General features: G+C 47.4%; 1 protein-coding gene across 1 annotated transcript in view; it reads left to right on the top strand.

Annotated features, from left to right (window-relative positions):
- The window catches only part of PCID2 (PCI domain-containing protein 2), a 53,487-nt gene extending 41,255 nt beyond the window's left edge, over positions 1-12,232 (top strand). The window contains exons 14-15 of the mRNA XM_070532449.1: positions 2,267-2,323; positions 12,060-12,232. Of these exons, the coding sequence (XP_070388550.1) occupies positions 2,267-2,323; positions 12,060-12,149 (147 nt within the window). The 3' untranslated portion in view covers positions 12,150-12,232. The remainder of the gene's footprint in view (positions 1-2,266; positions 2,324-12,059) is intronic.
- Positions 12,233-21,764: the final 9,532 nt, after the last annotated feature.

Genomic DNA, 21,764 nt, shown 5'->3' with positions numbered 1-21,764 from the left:
GGCCTGCCCCAGGAAGATTTCAAAATGAAAATGGTAGCTCACAATCAATTATAGCAATATTTACCCTATTCTAAGGCATGCATTTCTTTTTTTTTCTTTTTTTGTCGAAGAAAACTTATCCAAGAATTGCTTAGGCAGTGTAGTCCGCATCGGAGTCAGCCTAGCCAGTGTCATCGCCATAGCCATCTCAAGATAGCAACCATGAATGGTTACAGAACTTCCTCCATGCCACAGAAAGAATTGTCGCATAGCATGACGAAGACAACCCGCCACTTTCAGTCTTGATTAGAAACACGCATTCAAATGATACATTGTTTTACAATTTGAGTTAGCAGCAACAAGTCACGTCACATGTTCTTAGCTTTCTGGAGAATCGAATGCGTCACAGAATAAACTAGTGAACTTGCTAGTCTAACCGTGAGCAGCCATCCCATTTGCGATTGTTGCAGAATTGTTTAATAAATGCATAATATCAAACGTGCTGTGGCTTGTACAGAGGATGACAGGTTGCAGTTCTTTATACGTAGAGGTAAAAGAGCTATCCGGGAGTGGTGATGATGGACATTAAGTAAATAAGTTTCCATTCTGTGAAGGTGAAGCTTGTTGGTTTTGTCTTTTTCTTATTGCCAGAATCGAAGGCATGCTTAATTTCTACTTTATTTAGGATCTAAAAAGTCATCTTTATGTTGGTTTTCTACTTTGAATCCATAAAACGTGGGTTTGTGTTAACTTCAGAGGCATGTTGGAATTGGGGCAAATACTGCCAAATGAATGAGTGGTGCATTCTGAAGTTTTTTCTGCCTCTTTTTCAATTCGGCCAGCCAGATAATTAGACAATTTCAGCGGTTCCAGCAGTGTCAAATTGTCAGAAGTTGACTGTATATACGGAAATCTAGTCAGCTAGCTGTGTGAGAGTTTAAGACAAAGTAGATCAAGATGAACATGCAGTTGGCTGTTGCATTCTGTTTGTATGGTACTTTCAGTCTAATACCCATTTTATAGTACTTTCAGTGGGATTTCCACACAACTTTCTTGCTTAGACTAACATTTATAGGGATGTTGATGTGGTCAGTTAACATATTGGCTTTACTTAATAGAAAAACGTTATGATTCCCTTAACCTAGCATTAACCCATCAAGAGCATCTACCGTGTTGACATTCTGCGTTTGGTGTCACAAACTGCAGCCTGCTAGCGTGTCTGCAATACATGCTAATAAATGCTGCCATAAAGGCTTGTGTACTATGCTTTGACTTTCATCAAATATGGCCACTCACACTCAACGTTCTCTTTGAACTACATGAGGCTAAATACATCAATGAATTTGCAGGCTTCACTAAGTTGACATGTGTGATTTTCAACTAAGTGCTTGCATTCGATACCAAGTGGCAAATGGTGACCTTGTCATCAAAGCGGTATGAACAAAGCTGAACAATCAACTACAGCAAATGACAAGCAGTGCATTGTCATTTATGGCACCAATAGGCATTGCTCAAAAGTTGGCAGGCTGCCCAGATGATCACAGTTTAAAAATATTGTTTTGTAAATACCTAGGTCATCTGATGAAACTATCACAGATTGGTCATTTGCCATGCGAAGAACATTGTGAGATGAAAAATTTCAGTGCTAAAGTGTCATGTAGCAGATTCCTTTAGGTACCAGTCATCATGTGCCTGCATTCATGTGTAATCTGATGGTTCCCCTGAAGAAACTAGCGCTAAAGCCGAGAGCACACGTACGCTTGCAGATGCATGCAAGCTCGCGTCTAGCGCCTGCCGCGCCTCGTGAGGAATGCTAGTTTGCAAGTTTGCATCCACAAAGACATGCAACAGAGCGCACTCACTGGGCTCACTCACATACGCCTTGGCAGACACCACTTCGTACTTTGTTACTGACAGTGTTTCAAAATGCTTCGATACCTATAAACGTAATTGTTATATCTTTATAGCTGTTAAATCAGCACATGAAGGGAAGAAGAAGCACTTTCTTGCATGATATAAATCTGCTTCACTGAGAGTTGAACGTTCCGCACCTTAGCTGCGTAGCCAGGCGCACCGACGCGAGGCAACCCAAGCGTGCGATAACAGGGAGGAGCTGTTCCTCGAGGTCACGCCGTGTTTCGACACGTACGAGCCATGCCGCACCGTCTTTGCATGCGTGGGCGCGCGAACGCAAGCTTGCACGCATCCGCAAGCATACGTGTGGTGTAGGCTTAACCCTAACAGCTTCTGCTCAACGCTGTTTGCTGGCCATTTGTCACTTTTTCAGGTAGACGAAGTGGACATGGATGAACTGCACTGCATCATTGCCAATCTTATCTATGAGGTGAGCAGAACTCCAGTTCCATTCAGTAAGCACACGCATTGGTTTCAAGCCGAGCGGCAGACCACACCGTTCTTCAGCCCCCGACGGACTGACGAGTGACCCACGAGTCATTAACGACAGGTGAACAAATACTACAGGACCAACGGCTCGGAAGAACGCAATACGCTCCCCCACACAAAGCTCTCAATAAACTCCAGGCAAGGGACTGGCGTCGCCTGCAAACTAACACATACCCACACTTCTCGTCTACACGCAATCTCCCCAGACAGTTATACGCCCCGAACATGTCCCTGGTGTAGAAACCACACAGCGACACTCGCGCACATAACACACGAATGCACCGACCTGACGGGCGACGCAATTTCGCCACGAGTCACAACACACACACACTCACTACATGGTCTTGGGAGGCGAGACTCTCCGAACTGGACCTGGGAAGCCAACTAGCGACCCTCGACCAGGCCCGGCGAGCCGCGATCGCCAGTGGAGCCCTATCAGAGGGAACGACCCAGGAATAAACCGCAGAATGGTTTCTGCACTAATAAAGTTCCTCCTCCTCCTCCTCCTTCAAGAAGGGGTGTGCTCATCTATGCACGGTTGATAGAGAGATGAAGGCTTGAAAAAAAAACTGAATCTTGGGGGGAAAAACTGGTTTCTTTTTCTGATCTTTCTCTAGGCATAAAAAACATAAAAACTAAGAGTCTCAATTCACTGAGTAAAATCAAGAGTGCATTCAGGTAATTCATATGAAAGTTTGGTAGGTCTCACTGAGTACAAACATTCATGGCAGATAATATTTCTGTTGTCAGTCTACATTGTAGCTCAGGGGGCACAGCCTCGACATGCATCACTTGTTGTGGGACGCAGGATCCTACGTTTTATGGATTTAATGAAGGGCACCAGGGAGGACAGTCTTGATAGTGCTCTCTCATTCACTGTAATCCAGGAAATCTGGCTTCATAATCTGGATTAGATACTCCGCCTAGCCACTCCGTGGATGTCCTTGTTGGCACGCAGAACAAAATTTGTCCGCTTCTTCAAGTGTGAAGTTGCGCCTGTTCTCAGGCATTTGGCAGTTCTATGCAACATTTCTCAATAGCTACACTGTGTTTGTGTTTCTTGTCAACAAAGCAAGCGCATAACTTGCAGTTCATCCAAATTTTCCCTGTGGTGGAAAAAAAGAGCCTGCCCACACCCCCTCGCTATGAGAACTCCACAACTAGTAATAAGCACTGTGCTCAAGAAGAAGGAGCAGTGTGCATTGATGATTTAAGGAAGAAGACAAGAATGAGTTGGTTGAAGTCTTGTGCCTGCATTGTCTGAGCTGTGTGATCTCTTGCCATGGTGCTTTGCTATTCGGGAACTTCATTAAACCTGAATGCCTCCCAGCGTATGGTGGAGGTGCCGCACCCTTCACAAACCTGTAACTTGGAGTTGCCGCGCCCTTTAGGAGGAGGAGGAGAAACATTTATTTTAAAAAATAAAAGAAAGGACAAGCAGATGTCTTTCTGCTTGTGCGGGAGGCGCCCTTAGTCCAGGGGTCCTGCAGCTCTTGCTGTCTCCCGGGCCCGCCGCACCAGTTGCTGCTGGTTACGAGGGTCCGAACTAGTCAGCACGGCCTCCCACTGCTCGGGTGTGGGGTTGGGTATTTGCGGGGCCGCCTTCACGTTGGGGCACGCCCATGTGGTGTGATATAGGGAGGCGTAATCATTACAAAAAGGACATTTGTATGAATATAGTGTAGGGTGGATTGCGTGTAGTCTGCTTAAATGTGGGTATGTATTGGTTTGTAGTTGTCTCCATGTTACGGCGTCTTCACGTGAGAGGGTCTTGTGTGGAGGTGGGTAATGTCGTCTGTTCAATCTGTGGTGTTGTAGTATGGCGTTGTATTGTAAAGGTACGGGCTCCATGGATGCGTCCGTATCCCTCTCTTGTGGCGCCCGGGTGGCATGAGCTCGGGCTACAGCGTGCGCACGCTGATTTCCACGGAGGGACTCGTGTCCTGGAGTCCACACTATTTCAACGTCCGGGAATGCGGAGGCCTGTTTGAGGAGTCCGTGGGCGATTGAAGATATTCGACCTCTCGCGTAGCTACGGCAAGCTGCCTGGGAGTCGGTAATAATTGTGATGTACTCGTTGGTCAGACTAGAGGTGATGGCCAAGGCGATGGCTGTCTCCTCCGCTACGAGGGCGCTGGCAGTGCGGACAGTCATCGAGACCACCTCTTGTAGGTTATAGTCGACAACGCTGGCCGTCATGGCTGCTTTTTGGGGGTACTGCGCGGCATCTGTGTATAGTGTGGTGGGGAGACTGCCATATCTTGTCTGTAGAGCTTTTGCGCGAGCTTGGCGACGATCGGCATGATGTTCCGGGTGCATGCTTCTGGGGATAGGGGCTACCTTGATGTGCTCTCGCAAGTTGGGGGCCAGATGGATTGCTTGTTCGTGGCCTTTGCTGTGTGTGGGGTAGCCTAGGCGCGCTAGGACTGTTCTTCCTGTTGGTGTGAGGGCTAGTCGTTCTCGTTGGCTTGTGAGGTGGGCGTCTATAATTTCTCTTATAGTATTATGCACTCCTAGGGCTTCAAGCTTAAGTGTCGCTGTTCCTGGGGGTAGGCCGAGCGCTTGCTTGTAGGCTTTCCGAAGAAGTACGTCTAATTGATCTATCTCCTTGGGAGTGAGGGGCAAGTACGGGGCAGCGTAGGCAATGCGGCTGATTATCAGGGCCTGGACGAGCTGTATTATGTCGTCTTCTTTCAGTCCGTATTGTTTGGTGGTGATACGGCTGACCATTCGCATGATCTGGAAGGTGGTCTGCTTGAGACGTTGGATGGTGTATGCGCCTCTGCCGTCCTGTTGTATGTGGAGTCCAAGAATGCGGACGCGGTTTACTGTGGGTATTTCTTTGTCGTCGAGGATGAGTGTGATGTTTGGTAGTTCATTGAGTTTTCTTCGGGATTTCTGTCGAACGACTAATAGTTCTGACTTCTCGGGGGAGCACCGGAGACCACTTGATTTTGCATATTGCTGGACGACGTCGGTCGCTTGTTGAAGGGCGTCTTGTTTCTCTCCTTCGGAACCAGCGGTGGTCCAGATAGTGATGTCATCGGCGTATATTGCATGCCTGATTCCTGGTATTGCGTTGAGTCTGTCAGGTAATTTCATCATAGCAATATTGAAAAGGGTGGGTGATAGGACAGCACCTTGTGGGGTTCCTGTGTTGCGGGTAGGTAACGTCGGGGTTCTGAGTGAGCCAATGCCTATTGTGGCCGTGCGGTTGCTTAGAAAGGCGCGTATATAATTGTAAGTATTACGACCACAGTTCGTGAGGCTTAGGTTTGTAAGGATGGTATGGTGAGCCACATTGTCGAAAGCGCCTTTGAGATCGAGTGCTAAAATCGCTCCGGTGTTGTGCAGTGAGACGTGTTCAAGGACTTGTTCCTTCAGCTGAAGAAGTATGTCGTGGGTAGAAAGGTGGGGCCGGAATCCGAACATTGTTTCGGGAAAGAGGTGGCTGGATTCTAGGTAAGGTTGAAGCCGATTGAGAATGACATGTTCCAGAAGCTTGCCTATGCATGAAGTCAGTGAAATTGGTCTCATATTTTCTAAGCTGGAGAGTTTGCTTGGCTTCGGGATGAGTATGATGTCCGCGTGCTTCCAGTCTGCTGGTAGTGTACCCGCTTCCCAGTGATGATTAAAGAGGTCAGTAAGAGATTGAATGGTGCCATCATCCAAATTGCGCAGGAGCTTGTTATTTATTTTATCCTTGCCTGGGGTGGTGTTTCGTGTGAGTGCATGGAGTGCTTGTTGCACCTCAGTGATAGTGATCGGCTTGTCGAGGTCGTAATTGTCGCTCCCGCTGTAGGTTGGAGGTAGTCCTTGTGTGGGTTCGAAATCGCCTATGTACCGCGCCCGCAACTCCTCCAGGATTTCGTCATCAGAACCCGGATGGTTGTGGAGGATACGTTGGATTGTTTGCTGGCTAATTGCCTTGCTTTGTGTGGGGTCAAGAAGATGGCGTAGCAGCGACCATGTTTTGGCCGTGCTAAGATTACCCTGCAACTTGTTGCATAGTTGTCGCCAGTTGTGACGGGTGAGCTCCCCAGCATAAAATTCCGCGGTTGCCGTGAGTTTCGCTATACGTAGTTTCAATTTACGATTATGTTTTTGGCGCTTCCATCTCCTAACAAGGCCTCGACGTGCTTCCCAGAGGTGAAGAAGGTGTGGGTCTACGGCCAGTATGTCTGTGGTCAGTGTGATCTGTTTTGAATGTCTGGCTACGTCTTGATGGAGCTCTCGTACCCACTGCTCGAGATCCGTAATACCCGTTGAGGAGTCATCCGCTCGCTCTTTGCGAAAAGCTGTCCAATCTGTGAGTGTTGTCTTTTTTATCGGGTGGCGTGCATGCGTAACGTTCAATGTGGTGGCAAGTATGCAGTGGTCACTGCCCAGAGTTTCCTCCGTGTTGTGCCAGGCTGCTTGCTGTATCCCTTTAGTGAGGGTGAGGTCAGGGCATGTATCTCGGGAGACGCTGTTTCCTAGACGTGTGGGGTATGCGGGGTCTGTGAGGATGGTGAGACGATGCTGCTGTATCGTGCACTGGAGTGCAGTGCCTTTTGATGTGGCTGTCGTGTAGCCCCATGCTTGGTGAGCAGCGTTGAAGTCGCCTACAATCAGCAGACTATTATTTTTGGCTATGCCAATCGCTTTAGTGATCAAGTAGTCGAACTTGGCCTGCCTCTGCTTGGGTGGGCTGTATATATTCAGTATGAAAAGGCTCTTTCGGCATCGTTGGAGCGGCAGGATCTCAATTAGGTTATGGTCGACGTCACTGCCGTCTATTGTATGTTGTGTGGTTGTGAGCGTTTTAGCTGTAAGTGTGGCCACGCGGCTTTCAGGCGTGGTGGTATGTGTGTTGTAGCCAGATTGAGTTGGGTGTGTGCCTGTTTCCTGTAGTGCGATTACGCTTGGTGTCGTTTTGGCGTTACAGATGTACTGTCTTAGTGACCCTTGCTTGTGTTTGTAGCTGCGACAATTCCATTGCCAGATTATGAGTGGGTTTTCGTTCCTGTGGTTGGTTTTGCTATTCGTCCTGGCTGACGGGTGGATCGGCAGGGTGTCCCTGCTCTGCTTCCTGTTGTACTAGTGTTCTGACTTTCTTGCGTCGCTGATCTTTTGCGAGCCGCGTTTCTTCAATAACACTTGCCAGTTGCTGGATGCTTTGTTGCATTGCTAGAAGCTGCCGTTGCAGTACATCAACTTTCTCCTTGACTTGTGCGATTTCTGTCGGTTTTGCTGATTCCGCGAGAATCATGGGTTCAGAATACTCCGAAGATGATGGCATTGAGGGTGCGGTTATTGGTGTGGAATGCTGAGTGTCAGTACGAGTCGCGTATAGTTCTGCAATCTGCGTGCGAAGTTTGTTGTTTTCTTCATGAAGGCGTTTGTTTTCTTCTCTGATTGCCTTTAGTTCAGCTAGAATTTGCAGTTGAACATCAGTATTGTGTATGGATGAAGAATTATGTGGTGCTGTGTGTAGACGTGATGAGAGGGTGTTGTCTTGGTGGACTGTGTGAGAGGGGAAAAGCCGTGCTGACCAGCTCACCGCTTGTGATCCCGGTACAGCAGGTCTGCTGAGGTTCCGGGTCGCTCCTTGTTGGTTCCGCGAGCAGGAGCGAGACCTGGAGCGGGAACGGTTCCGTTGCTGGTCTGTGCGTGACCGAGACTTCGACCGAGAGTAGTCCCGGCGGCTGGTCCTTTGCGATGCCGAAGATGCTTTCTTCAGTCGATCAGGGCACTCCTTGGAAGCCGTAGGATGAGACCCCTGGCATAAGGCGCACCGGGGGTGACAGGGATGGTCCTGAGTGGGGTTCCGTGTACCACACTGGGGGCATAGGTTTGCTTCTGGAGTTGGGCATACATCGGTCCGGTGGCCGACTTGGTGGCAGATGCGGCAGAAATGCGTGGTTGTTCGGTATGGTTTGCATCGTACTTCACCGCTGTAGTATCGCACGTAGAAGGGTACAGCCTTGCCAGTGAATGTGATCACTGCCGCAGCGGTTTGTCCGAGCATGCGGGCATGTAAGATTTCTCGGCCAGGTGCATAGAGCCCGTTAAGGAGGACTTCTGTGGGAGTTCCTGCGGGAATGCCGTGAATGACCCCTTTGACGGAGCTGTCGGGTGCCGCCACGTATGCCGTGACTGCAAATTCTTGACCGCCCAGGTGAATTGTAGTGATGTGACGGATGCTCATAGCTAGCTCTTCGTTTGGTGTGCTAGCAATAGCGATGTTTTGTACTGGGTCAATTCTTACAGTAAGGGTCCGTACGTGCTCAGTAGTGGGGTGCTGACATGCCAGCTTGATGCCTTCAGCGACCTGTGGCGTGGTCCAGGTGGCAAGGTTGAGTCCCTCTCGGGGACGGATGATTACCTTGAGGTCGTTTCGAGGCAGCGGTGGGAGTCGGGGTTGCCGGTGAAACGATGGGTGTCGGGGTTGGAGGGGTGGATTGGTGGGAGTCGATGTTTTCTTCCGACCGTACTTAACAGTGAGCCAGTCTCCGCCGGCAGGTTCATCAGGAAGTGGGATTTGCACGTGCTCGAGATGCATCTCGGTGCCATCACTGGTGGCCATTGGTGCACCGAACTGGGTCAAGGTCTTCGGCTAGACCGTACCCGTCGTTAGGCTTAGCTGGGCGGGTGCCTCTTGCAATGTTCAGAGTCCGGTAATTCGTGGAGCAAGCGACTCACAGTATAGCCTTGGGTGTCCACGTGTTCCGCTCGACGTAAGGAGTCGATTAAGGCTGGTTGTGGCGGCGCTGACGTCAATTATCCAGGGTTTAGCGATGTAAAGGCGGAACCCATGTGCGGTGCAACCGTGCGCAACCTCTTCGCCCTTTACAAACCTGTAACTGTACAAACCCCAGTTGGGTGGCGGGAGATTTGAATTTCGAAAAAGGTATTTGGACCCTTCTGATGCAGTTTTCTCGTAAACTAAGTCTTTTTTTTTTTGGCATAAAACAAGCATTGCGAGGTTTCTGGAATGGCATTTAAACAGTCCACATCGTCTTATTTGCCTTTAGTGTCCCTTTAATCTCAATGCCACTCTCTGCATTGGAAATACTTAATAATGCCATGTGAGGAACGTCGAGATCACGTAAACAAAATTCTACATCTAACTCATGTAGACTGAACATCTACACTAGCACCAAAAATGCTGTGGCGGCATACTGGCAGGGATGGTAGGTTTGATGATGGAAAAACTGACTACAAGCTATGACAAGATAACACTAGCGGCAAGCATGTGGCAACAACAGGCTGTGGGTCATCACAGTTGCTCAGTACCTTACGGAAAGAGCGATCACGATAACACTCAGCTTGCTCTTACCGCATGTTTGATGCCAGTGCCAGCACAGAGGGACCTGGCAGACTCGAGAGAGCAAAAAATGCGCAACTGCTCTCTGCAACAGCAACTATACTCTAACATTATAGAACAGCACACAGGCACGATGCCTGGCTGGGCAAGGCGCAAGGGTGTGGCATAGTGGACGTAGTCGGACGTAGTGTCGAATTCGTACGTCTGTTTCTCACTTTTCTGTCTGTCTTTGGTTTTGCCGGGTGCGATTGACCCTAAGTCGACCTATACGCCTGTTGCGGGATAAAGAGTTTATCTGCTCACAAAACGGAAATACTGATCAGACATGGATAAACTTTGATGTGCCAATGAGCAGGACAGTGGAGGAAAAAGATGCGCACAGAGTGCTCGTCAAAAGAACAGGTTCTGGAAAGCAGCGCTTCAATGTGATGCATGCGGTTAACAGCAAACGGCTGGAAGCAGCTGTGAGGATGAGCTGTTGTCGAAACACGATGTAGATGGAAGCGGCCGACGACAGTTATGATGGTTTCGGTTCGGAGTGAAGTGTAACAAAAACATTGTTACAGCTTGCAAGTAGTATACATGTATTTTACTGCAAAAGTAAGTTATCTGATGCATTTTCAAATCATTATCATCTTACTTTTCAATTTTTGCTGTTTCGAAAAAGTTCCCATAAAATTTATCCAGCATAATAAATGCACCCCTCAAAATTGCTTCAGTTCTTCAGGTAAAGAAAATGCATTCATTACATGAGTGTATACGGTAATAGCCATCTCTTGCTCGAAAACCACCAAAATACAAGAAGATACTTAGACGTCCAAGACGGCAAACATGCTTACTGGTGCTGAGGTATCAGTGAAAAAAAAGCAAATTTTTCCACAGGATGCATGAATATAGCTTTGAATGAATGCTTTACCATTCTAAACTGATTGCAATCAGGTGGCAGAACAGACTCTACTTTTGGCTGCCTCTTTATCTTTTTTCCTTATGTCTAAGGACAGCGATAAATTTGACCTTGTCTTCTCTGCAAAGTCCTGCAACATATAATTGGCCATGTAGCAAATACACTCAGCCGCTAGAACTGAAAAAAAAGCTGAAGTGTTGTTTGCATGCAGGCAGAGTACTAGTACCAGCTTTTCTTTCCTAATAGAGCAAAAAATATAGCTTTATGTCTAAGCCTTAAAAAAGTGAATCAAACGCTCAAATAAGGTCGGTAAGCAAGCTAGCGTGTTAAAGAACCCCAGTTGGTCAAACGTAATCTGGAGTTCCCCACTATGGTGTGCCTCATAATCATATTGTGGTTTTGGCACTAAAACCAAGCAAGCTAGTGATAGCCACCTGTCGCTGCATTGTGAAGAATGTGGCTGTGAACCACTTTTTAAAGATTGCACCATAATGTGAAAATACCACAATGAGTGCACACAACTAATATCCGAAGCCTTCCACCTCCAAAGTGTCAATGCATGTGTAAGCTACCCTTCCATTTCACTCCTTCCAAAGGAGGCATCATTCCTGTCGGAATGATTTCATTCCATATTACTTCCACGCACACTCCTGGGGAGGTATTCTGTAAGAGTGCACCCAGTGGACATGTCCATTCCATCCGCTGTTGAAGTTCTGATTGGCTGCTCTGTGTGTGTGCAGCAGCCAGGTGCTACAGCCAATCAGCAGACGAAATGGACATGTCCACTAAGTGTACTCTTACAGAATACCTCCCCTGTTCAGTCTTTTCTTGTTCAGTAGTATATATATATAAATACGCTGCTTAAAAGAACAAACATGTGCTTTTTAGTCAGTGCCATTTCCTGTCCCTTTCTTATATCTCATTCTTTTGTACTGTGTCCACCAACCAGCTCAATGAACCAACCAACCCAAATGCATGTGCTTCTGCATAATTTCTCGTTTGTTAGGTGCGCAGCCACAAACTGATTGGTGCTCTGCGATGCCTGCAAGGAAAATGTATGAATACACTGCTCAATTTCGGGCTGCATCCTTGTGCATCAGAAAATGCTTTTTTTTTTCACAATTTTGTCCCACAGGTTTTCATCCTTGATAGTGTGTCAGCTGTCAGGTTGAGAATCTTTGTTGCAGCTTGCATTATGTATGTGATTTTCTACAGATTTTCTAAGCCTGGAACTGTTGAGCTGCTAACGTGGGCCACAATGATGCAGAACGTGAAGGTTGCGTTGCCCTATGAAAAACAGCTGAAAGCATTACTGATGGGTGTGTGCGTCTACACGTCCTTTGCAAAGAGACATTGTTGTTACTGCATCATGCACTTCACCAGTGGAGTGAAGTTGTAGGCATTCTTGGATTGTGCTGAACTTGTAATTTAGTTTTTGTTTTTTGCTTCACTGCCACTTCGCAGGGCAAGATAAAGGGTTACATCTCGCTGCAGCACCAGAAGCTGGTTGTCAGCAAGCAAAGTGCGTTCCCTCGTCTGTCGACCCTCAGCTAGCAGCAGAGGCAGCCAGGCATCATCTCTTTCCATCCACATGGCCCCATGTAAATACTGAATAAAGACATTTCAACATCATTGAATGGACTGTGAGCGCTTAAAAAGACAAGTCTTTCGGCTGCGTGTGCCGATCTTATTTTACTGCGACAGCAGATAGGAGCTCGAGACAGGAATTAGTAATGCATCTGTCTATCTGCCGTTCTCGTTGCGCTGACAGTTGCAACTGCTGTCGCTGTCACCTCTGGTCATTGCCATGACCAGACAACTCTTCCAAACTTTTGTTAATGTTTACGAATTTAGGCTCCTTCCACTTTGTCATCTTCAGCTTCACCTTCAGCGTAGGATGCGGGAAATTAACTGTTTCATGCGTAGCAGACAACACCAGGAAGGCTAGTGCACTACACGCAAAAGTGAACTTCTCACGAAAGAATATAGGTGTGTGCCTTGTAATATGACATTACGTTAGGTCTCATACTCTTATGTCACAAAATGTGAAATAATTTATAGCATGGATTATGTCGCAGATCTGAACCTATTTATCACCGAACGAGTGGAGTGACATGTATCTACGAGCACCGGACACAGTGCGCCATTTGTGCTCACGACCAAGACATAGTTGTATGTGTAAGATTGGAAGCACAAAGGTCTACAAATAACATGCAATTAAACGTAACCTTACATTCGCAAGTTGTAGTTTGTGGTCTCCTCACTACGCTCACGGCGCACACGCTCAGATTCCGTGCGCGCCGGACGACCACCGCGGGTTCGAGCACTCCGAGCCGCCACGCGTGCAGGGCGCCGCGTCCGCTCCCGCTCCGGCCCGCTCCGTGTGTCGACGCGCAGCTGCGCGCGTACGCGCCCCGCCGGCCCCACAGCTTAGGGGAAGGCGAGACCGCGCGCGCGCAGCAAGGGAGACCCTAGGCAAATCTCTCGAGAAGTCAGAAAGTACATTTATTAAACTGGGACTCAATACAGACACACGTTTTAACATAACGTCCGAATCTGAATCTAATTACACAAAACATGGCCGAATGGTAATGGTCGCCGGTGGCCGCTAATGGCGCACCGCGACAGAGAGAGAACAAAGAAACGAGGAACAAAGAACAAAAAACCCGAGCAGTAAGAAGTTGCCTATCCTTCGGTCAGCGCCTGCCATCGCGCGCCCCCACAGCAGAGAAAAGGGAAATAGAAAGAAACGACAGACGAACAGACGGGGGCACGATCGGCAGACGCTGCCTCAGGACATCGAGACGACAAAAGAGTGCGCGCGCGCGCTGAGGCCGGGACCCCGACGAGCCGAAGTAACCATCGGCCGGCGGCGGACAAAGGGGGCTGCCGCTGGCAGAGAGGAACACGTACGCACCTTCAGACGCCCCGATGTGGTCTCCCCGGGGCCCCGTCTTGCGAGCCCTTACCCGGAGCGCACGCAAGCAGGGCCCGAATCCCGCCAAAATGTTAGCCAATGGCGAAAGCCTGTTGACCTTCGCGTGGGCGGGATGACAGCAGAGCGACAGTGTTTTATGACCCGCTGCCATCCCGTCCAGGCAAAGAGGAGAGGGACACGGAGCCCCCCCGGCAATACAACGCAATGGCCTCCACACAACCATCGCGAGAGCCTGAAAAACGCCCCGAGAGCCAGAAACCCCACAAGTTGTAATGTGTGGAGTAGCTATTTTCTAGAAAGAGCCACAGGTCGAGAACAACAACTGCGAAATGTGCAGAGTCACACTTTTATTGACCTATCTATTTCCATATGTATGAAATGGAGTATGGAGTTTACACTCCTGCATCTTTGGCATTGTGCAGTTGGGAGCTGGATGTGCTAACTGCAGCACCCAACTCGGATTTGGTGCTTGCGAACTTGTGTAGTGTTTTGCACGCAATGCAGACTCAGATCAATAGCTGTGGCATGCATGTATTTGCAATTAAACCTCGATATAACGAACTTCAATTTTATAAAGGTATTCTACTCTTTATAATTTCTTGTTGAGAGAACACCATGTATTTTTAACTTCAGTTATAATGGTGTGTTTATACATGATTTCAATATATCAAGATCTCACTGCCGCCAAGAAGGTATGCTGAGCCAGCAAGAACTTTTTTGTTCCTGCCCTTGCATTTTCTTTTGCTGTAAAAAGTGAAATGGAAAATAAAGTTGAGAGGTGTAAGGTACACCGAGGCAAATGCTGTGGACGCAGATGGTGAAATGTTGCAACCGCTTGCAAACGCTCCTCTCAAATTGAGTGCTGCATGACGGGGAGCGGCTGCTGAAGCTGAGAAGTCCCTCTCACCTTGCATTAAGATCCTATTGCGCACCGTATGCTCTGGGTGTGAGGGTGAGCCGAAAACGATGGGGGTTTGTTGCGCACCGTCTATCCGTGCCAGCAGGTACGGGGGAAGGGGCAAATGCACAGGCCAACATGGTGAAGTGCACGCTAAAGGGAAAATGGGAGCCATGTGGCTAGTCTCTTCTAGACTAGCCACATGGCTGTCTACACAGTACACGGCTGGCGAGGCCTACGTTGGAGGTAATCTGCAGTGGATGCAAAAGCTGGGCCAGCCAAGATGGCCGTGGAATCATGTGCGCTGTCTTCCCGAGCGTGTTTAGTGCTGGAAGTCACGTAATCTCGAGTTTCGGATGTGCATTGATGCGAGAGGCAGACAAAGTGTTCACCACCCTATGCCTGCACTCATCATGCTAGCGTCATCCCACTGTGGGCGACTCCATCATTCGCAGCAGCAGAGTGGACACAAAAGCTCCGCAGGCTTCGCTTCGTACTGCCTATGTGAAGACTTCGTCGACACTGCATGTGAAACCGAATCTTTGGTTGCTGACTCTCACATTCAACAAGATAATCTTGTTTCTTATTGAAATTAGTCTTTCCCGATTGCCCCATAACTTCAAAAATGTTATGGCCCCTTTCGTACTGAAAAGATCCATTGGAATAGCATAAAGGTCGAATTTCAGTATAATGAAATTTTGGTATAACAAAGTAAAATGCTTGTTCTGATAGTGCATTTCGAAGTCTACATCAAGCAGCACTGTATTGGACAAACATGATTTTGTGTGCACTGCAAATAAATTTTTCTTAAGAGCACTCGTCGTCAAGGTGATGTTTCTTGTGATAGCAGCCCGCTAATGTTGGAGTGAATCAAGAAATTGCTGGAGCCTGCCTATTCTTTTTACAGCGAAGCTTTCTTTGCCTAACCTCTTGGGGTTTGGCATAGCTGGTGCTGCTGGGTCAGTGAGTATCTATCTCGATGGATATATTTGTTAAGTACTAATAAATAATACAGGTACTATATACTGTGGGAACAACGCAGTACCACAGTCCACACCAGTAGGGCCCAGTTCTGGCCAGCCGCAGCCAAGGACGCCCGGCGGCGCCTCACGCCACCACTCGCACCCACTGCTCGTGCATTCGTCGTCGTCTTCCACAGCTGGCTCCGATGCCACTCATCATGCCAGTGCTCCCATAATACAAAGGTTATATGTGTGCTGAATGCAAATACGAACAATTGGGTTTGGCTAATAACAACAGCACATTCAAAACAAAGACTACGGAATTAAGACATCAACATAACACAAGTGCTGACTATCAACTGGAAAATTTATGAAAGGAACAAGTATGCACTTCAACTGAGCATGTGCATGTAAGGCAATGAAAGATCATGACACAGGATCATGGTTGGATCAGTTATTATGCAATAAATTAATGGGAAAAGGGAAAGCAACTGCAAAGCAATCAAAAGCATTGCGCTGCCAGACTTGCCCACTTGTGTAATCTAAAAAAGAAACGAATTTTTCCTGCAGGACTGTTGAATGCAGGCTCACACAATGTGATACTGTGCAATTGTTTATTTTAGTGTATGCTGTGGTTTTTATTTCACTTTATTCTTTTACAGGAAGCGTAGTGGTCTGTGCAGATACTTCCAAAGCAATGTGCCCCCAGAAATCCAGACACCTAGCCAGGAGGCTGCTTGCACCTGCCTTATAAACCGGCGGTTGGCTAGTGGTGGGAATCGAACCATGGACCTCCCACAGCCGAGCCAGGCGTCCTACGCACTAAGCCACAAACCCATACCAACCCCAACAAGTTTTTTCTATCCTCTTCCCTGTATGCTGACTGACAAAGTAATGCCGAGAAACGCACCTTTGTCCTGTGTAATAATAAAATGAATCCTACATAAAACCTGAACATATATAATGTTGGCTCGTAGGTATCCCTAAAGCACACTGAGCACTTAATAGAAGGGGAGACTCCGCTTTCTGGAGCTGAAAATTGGCCCAAACATCTTTTCTCATTCCTTTGCTCCGGGTTGGTGTAGTGCGTTGATTCTTGCTTGATTGGATCCCTGTATCATGATGGAAAGTGGCGCAAGAAATTAAGAAAATGGAAGCAATAGGACAGAGTGCTTTGTCCTATGTCGGCCAGAAGTTACATAGAAAAGGAGGCCACTGTAAGACAAAGTACTCTGTCCTATCGCCCTTGTTTTCTTCATTTCTTGTATTACTTTCCATCATGTCTACGCACCTACTAGCTCAGCAAAGCGTCTTGCTCCGCATCATTCTTGACTGATTTAGCCTTTGCCATAATAACCATGAACATTTCGTGACATACTGTATTAACGCGAAAGTCTTGGATGGCTCATGGGTCAAAAAATCTGTCGCCCGGAGTTATGGCTCCAAAATTCAACCAAGCTCCAAGATATGGGCCAACCAGCCATATCTTCAAGTTTGATTCCGATTCATACCGCGAAAGTCAAGAGTCGAACCCACGACCTTTGGTGTTAATTAAGGCACAGTTAATTAATGTATACTTAATTAAGGCACTTGTACCCACAGTCTTTGGTGGGAGACAAACCCATGAGCTTTGGTGTTAATTAGGGCAAAGTTAGTTAAGGCAGAGTCATTTAAGGCACTCAAACACAACCTTTGGTGGGAGAAAACCAGTAATAGGTAGTGACAACACATTTGAATGAAAATATCAAGTAATGTAATGAATGTCTCATGAGTGTGCAGGTTTTCGCATTCATTGTCATAGCACATGTTAAAGTGACTGTCAACTTCTTTTCCCTTGTTTTTCCAAAACGGCATTTATGGCTGTATGACCGTTTTTTGAAGTGATATCTCTGCTTCTTATACTACAGTGAAAGCTCGTTAATTCAAACTTCAATAATTCGAATTTATGGATAATTCGAAATGTACGATTTGGTCCGGCCAAGCTCCACAGAAGTCTATGTATAAAAAAGTCCGCCAATTCGAACGCGAGAAGGTTCCCTCACGGGTAATTCGAACTACGCTCGCCTGGCACTCGGCCAGAGAAACGCGCTTACTGCCTACACACAAGGCTGCATTGCCTCCGGAACGGAGAGAACGGCGAGAGAAGGCAAAATCGGAAAAAAATCTAACCAGTGCGGGGTCAGCCAGAAGACAGCGGCGGCTGCCGCCTCTCCGTTCTACGTAACCTCCGAGACTTCTTGCCCGTTGCGAATCTCGGAGGGTTTGCGAATCTTGTGCAGCTGCTAATGTTGTGCGGAGATGGCACGGCAAGCACCAAAACACAGCGAATCAAGTACATCGCAGCTGCGCTTGCAATCAAGAACGAATCAGGGCCTTCGCCACATTCACGTTTAGTGTCTTTGTCTCGGCAGCCTTCATCGGTTGTGCACCTCTGTTTTCAGCTTAGGAGGTATCGGCCGTCACGTTCGTTTCGGTGGACATCAGTGGTGTGGCACAGTCGGACCCAGAGCTTCGACTTGAAGATGGCGTGTGCCCGCGGCACACGCCATCACTTTCTGGCACGCCAAATTTCTGACATGCCCTAAAGCTTCCTAATTGCAGTGTACTGTTGCTCTCCTTCACTTTCGTTAGTTCGAACTTTCGTTAATTCGAATTGAAGCGGCTTCCCCTTGCGGTTCGAATTAACGAGCTTTTACTGTATTGCATTGCAATTAAACCTCAATATAACGAACTTCAATATAACGAAATTCTCGATATAACGAAGCATTTAACTTTCCAAACCTTCTTGTCCATAATTAGAACCTAGAATTCTAATTAGAATCTCAATATAAGGCAATGTGCTTGTATGCGATTTCAATATAACGAAATTTTGCTTCCGCAGCGAAAGAATGCCGAGACAATAAATGGAAACTTCCGCGGACGGAAATGATCGAATGATTGAATTACAAGCGGCTGCTTGCAAACGCGCCTCTTAAATCGCGCGCGGCGCGACAAGAGCGACCGCCGAAGTGAAGCCGCATCACGCTCCATGTAAAGTCCAAGTGCGATAAGATCCCATCGCTCCTCGCGCACTTTGTGCTTTAGGTGCGAGCGAAAGCGTGCGAGGGTGAGAAAGAAAGATGGGGGCTTCACACGCGAGTGCCGCCTCCCCGCGCAAGCAAAGGGAAAGAGGGGGAGTGGAGTGAGCTCGCGGTAACGCGATCAAGCGCGCGCCAGTGACAAGGCGGGGGGATAAGTTGGCACGCGTCGCGATTTCTGGCGCGCGTCTCGACCGCGCATGGCTGTAAGCACGGCTGAGCGTATACGCAGCCGCACACCCTGCTTTGGAGACTGCCGTGTGTGCAAAGAGTGGGCGTGCCGAGGCGGCGTGGCAACGTGTAAGCTGTCTTCCCGCGCGTTTAGTATTGGAAGTTGCGTGATGTGCAGGAAAACTGACATTGGACAGAGCGGCAGGTGCATTAATATTAGACTAAAAGAACACAATCACTTAACCCTAATTCTTCACATCTAGCATCGCATTGTTTCAATTCCGGTCGTAAGCCTTTGCTTGAAGACAAAAATTCTTTCAAGACACAAATGCCAAACCACACCGGGAAATAATCGGGGCATTTCACGCTAAAAGATTAGGAGAGACTTGCGTTAGCCACAAATCATTGTCTCTGTTAGAATGCAAATTGCAATATCTTCACAGCACGTCTTTTTGTTGTTTGCTTTTTGGCTTCCCTACCCCTTGATGTTGAACTGATGTCTTTAGACCTTGTCATGTTCATATGCTGCGGTATTTGCAATCACCTATTTATATGTTGATAGTTTCAGTAAAAAATGTTACTTCAGAGTTAGTGCTCGTCCTGTCTACCTCTAGTCTCTCGTCTGTGTCACCTCACGCCACAATTCAAGATCATGCTACTGTGAAGGTACCTTGGCAATAAAGCTAGCGATGGGTGCTTTGCTTTGGCGATTTCCAGCAATGAACCTTCTCTCACTCGGGAGACTAGAGATGCACACATATGAAGCATATCTAAGCTTCAACTGTTCGTTTACTGAGCCAAAGGTATAAAACCACTGCTGAAGAGAATTGATGGGCTCAACTGCTCAGACTGAGGGGCAAACTAACTCCCATGATGCCTGTATGACTTGCCTATATATGAACTTATACCTCTAATGAGCATCACGTGTCTACGAATTATGCCATCACACCAAAATGCATTGCTCTACAACATTCATATTGCCTGAAGGGTTGTTCAGCTAGGCAAGAGGCAAATGTACCTATTGGTCATCAGCTTCAGTGAGGAATACCGGCATCTCCAAAAACATTGCCATCACCTACTTTAGGGAGACTGCATATTATCCTGGCTCCTCAACATCACCCATGCTTTCGTTGCCTGATAATCCCACCAGTGTTATAGGGATGTCAATTTCGGCCTACCATCAGAGATTAATTTTCTACGGCGAGCAAGGTAAACCAGACACTGCATGCGAAACATCGGATTATAACGGAGCCCACCAAAGGACACAACTGCCAACATTCCCACAGGGCATTATGGAAAGAGCAATCTTGACGCTATTCATCACCATATTCAACAAATGCTTAATGACGATGTTATCCAGCCTTAGCTTCATTGGTTGTGTCAATGAAAAATGAAGATGGCACTTTGTGCTTACGCATGGATTATTGGAATGTAAAGAAAATCATCAAGAAAGATGTTAATCCTTCGCCACGGAGAGCCGACTCCTTGAATGATATTCGACAGGCCTGATACTTTACTTCCATAGATTTGCACGGTGGTTACTGACAAATAGCAGTAGATGAACACAACTGCAAGAAAACAGTCTATTACTCTGATGGCCTGTTTGAGGTTCTTCCTTTCGGCTTGCGTTCAGTGCCAGCTATATGTATTTCTAAGAGCAATGGACACTGTTCTGCTGCGATATTAAATGGCAATCATGTCTGGCATGCTTAGACTTTTCTGATGTGTTCGAGGAGCACATCCAGCGCCTCCAGCCAATTCTTCAAGTCATTCGAATAGTTGGACTTTCTCTGAAGTCGGAGAAATGCCACTTTGGGTACGGAGAACTTCCTTGGTCACATAATGGGCAATGCCAGTATTTGCCCAGACACGGACAAAACCACAGCTATTGCCACATTTCCAACACCAACCAACAAGGTTGGTGTTGTGCTCGAGGAGGTGTTTGAGAAGTTTTTTGAAGTGTAGAAGTTATTCATGTAGATTTTGTAGCCCTGATCAAGGCATTCTGTGCAAAGCTTGTTGACCACGTCATAGGGTAAGCCATGTGGTCCTGGTGCCTCACACTTGCCAGTGTACACAGAAAAAGGAAGGGTGTATCCAGCTCTTGAATCTGCCAGCACTCAGAGTTTAGATCCAAAGTTTGTCACCTTCTCTCGCATGTATTGTCTTGTTCCTGATCGGGCTTTAGATTTTACCATGCTTTCGTCAATGGCAAGGTCGTGCTGTGATTGTAACAAATTTAGATTCTCGACTGATGTGGTTCATAAGCCAGGATACCCTCCAACTTTTGCCAACACAAGCTGCCGTCGCCAAGTCTTCCGGATCCCCTACACTTAGGAACGCCAGCAGCGTGAAAAAGAAGGGTCCCTTGGCATAATATTTCCTGGGAGATGACCACTGAATATTACCGTCGTTCGCCAGTATAAGTGCAGTTGCGGCACTTCGACAGCTCCCATGTAGATAATGATCCCAACAAGTCTCAGCATCTTCTGTGGAGAGACTTCCTTCCAGGAGCCATCACATCTATGTCTGTCAGTCCAAGATACGCATCCAGGCTTATTTACTTTTGTTCGTACACAAAGTCTTTATCACTTTGGTAGTAAAACACAAATAAATCCAGCGCTCTTGAAAATGAATGCGTGTTGCTCCACAACGCTGCTCTGAAATGGGCACCGGGCAGTCTCGTGGAGGAAAACTGGATACAGCACGGCGTATTCGTATAAATATCCTGGTTGTAGGTTGTTGAAACCCTAAACACAAAAATGAAACTGCAGTCATCAAATATGAAGCACGTTTTTCTATAAATACAGTGTGAAGTCATAAGCAGAACTTACCTGCATGCACCTGTTGATATATGAGGCACTTGAGCTGGAGCACCTTTGTCAGAACTAAAATCTAACGATCCCTCATCGTTACTTGAGCCATCACTGCTGCTTGGGTTGAAAGGGCTGAAGTGCTTGCTACAAGAATCAGCTGTAGCGGCGCACGGCGCAAAAGGGACAGCATTCTCGCCGAACTCTTAACGCACCTTCGGTTGAAATTTCACTTGCGGCGGCGCCTCCACACGCAAACGATAACAAAAAAGAGAACCAAAACTGAAAGAGTAGTTCTCAGTGAGTAAGC

This window comes from Dermacentor albipictus, chromosome 1 (genome assembly GCF_038994185.2).
Source record: "Dermacentor albipictus isolate Rhodes 1998 colony chromosome 1, USDA_Dalb.pri_finalv2, whole genome shotgun sequence".
NCBI lineage: Eukaryota > Metazoa > Arthropoda > Arachnida > Ixodida > Ixodidae > Dermacentor > Dermacentor albipictus.
Note: the sequence above shows the minus strand (reverse complement) of the source record. Positions and strands in the feature narration are given on the sequence as shown.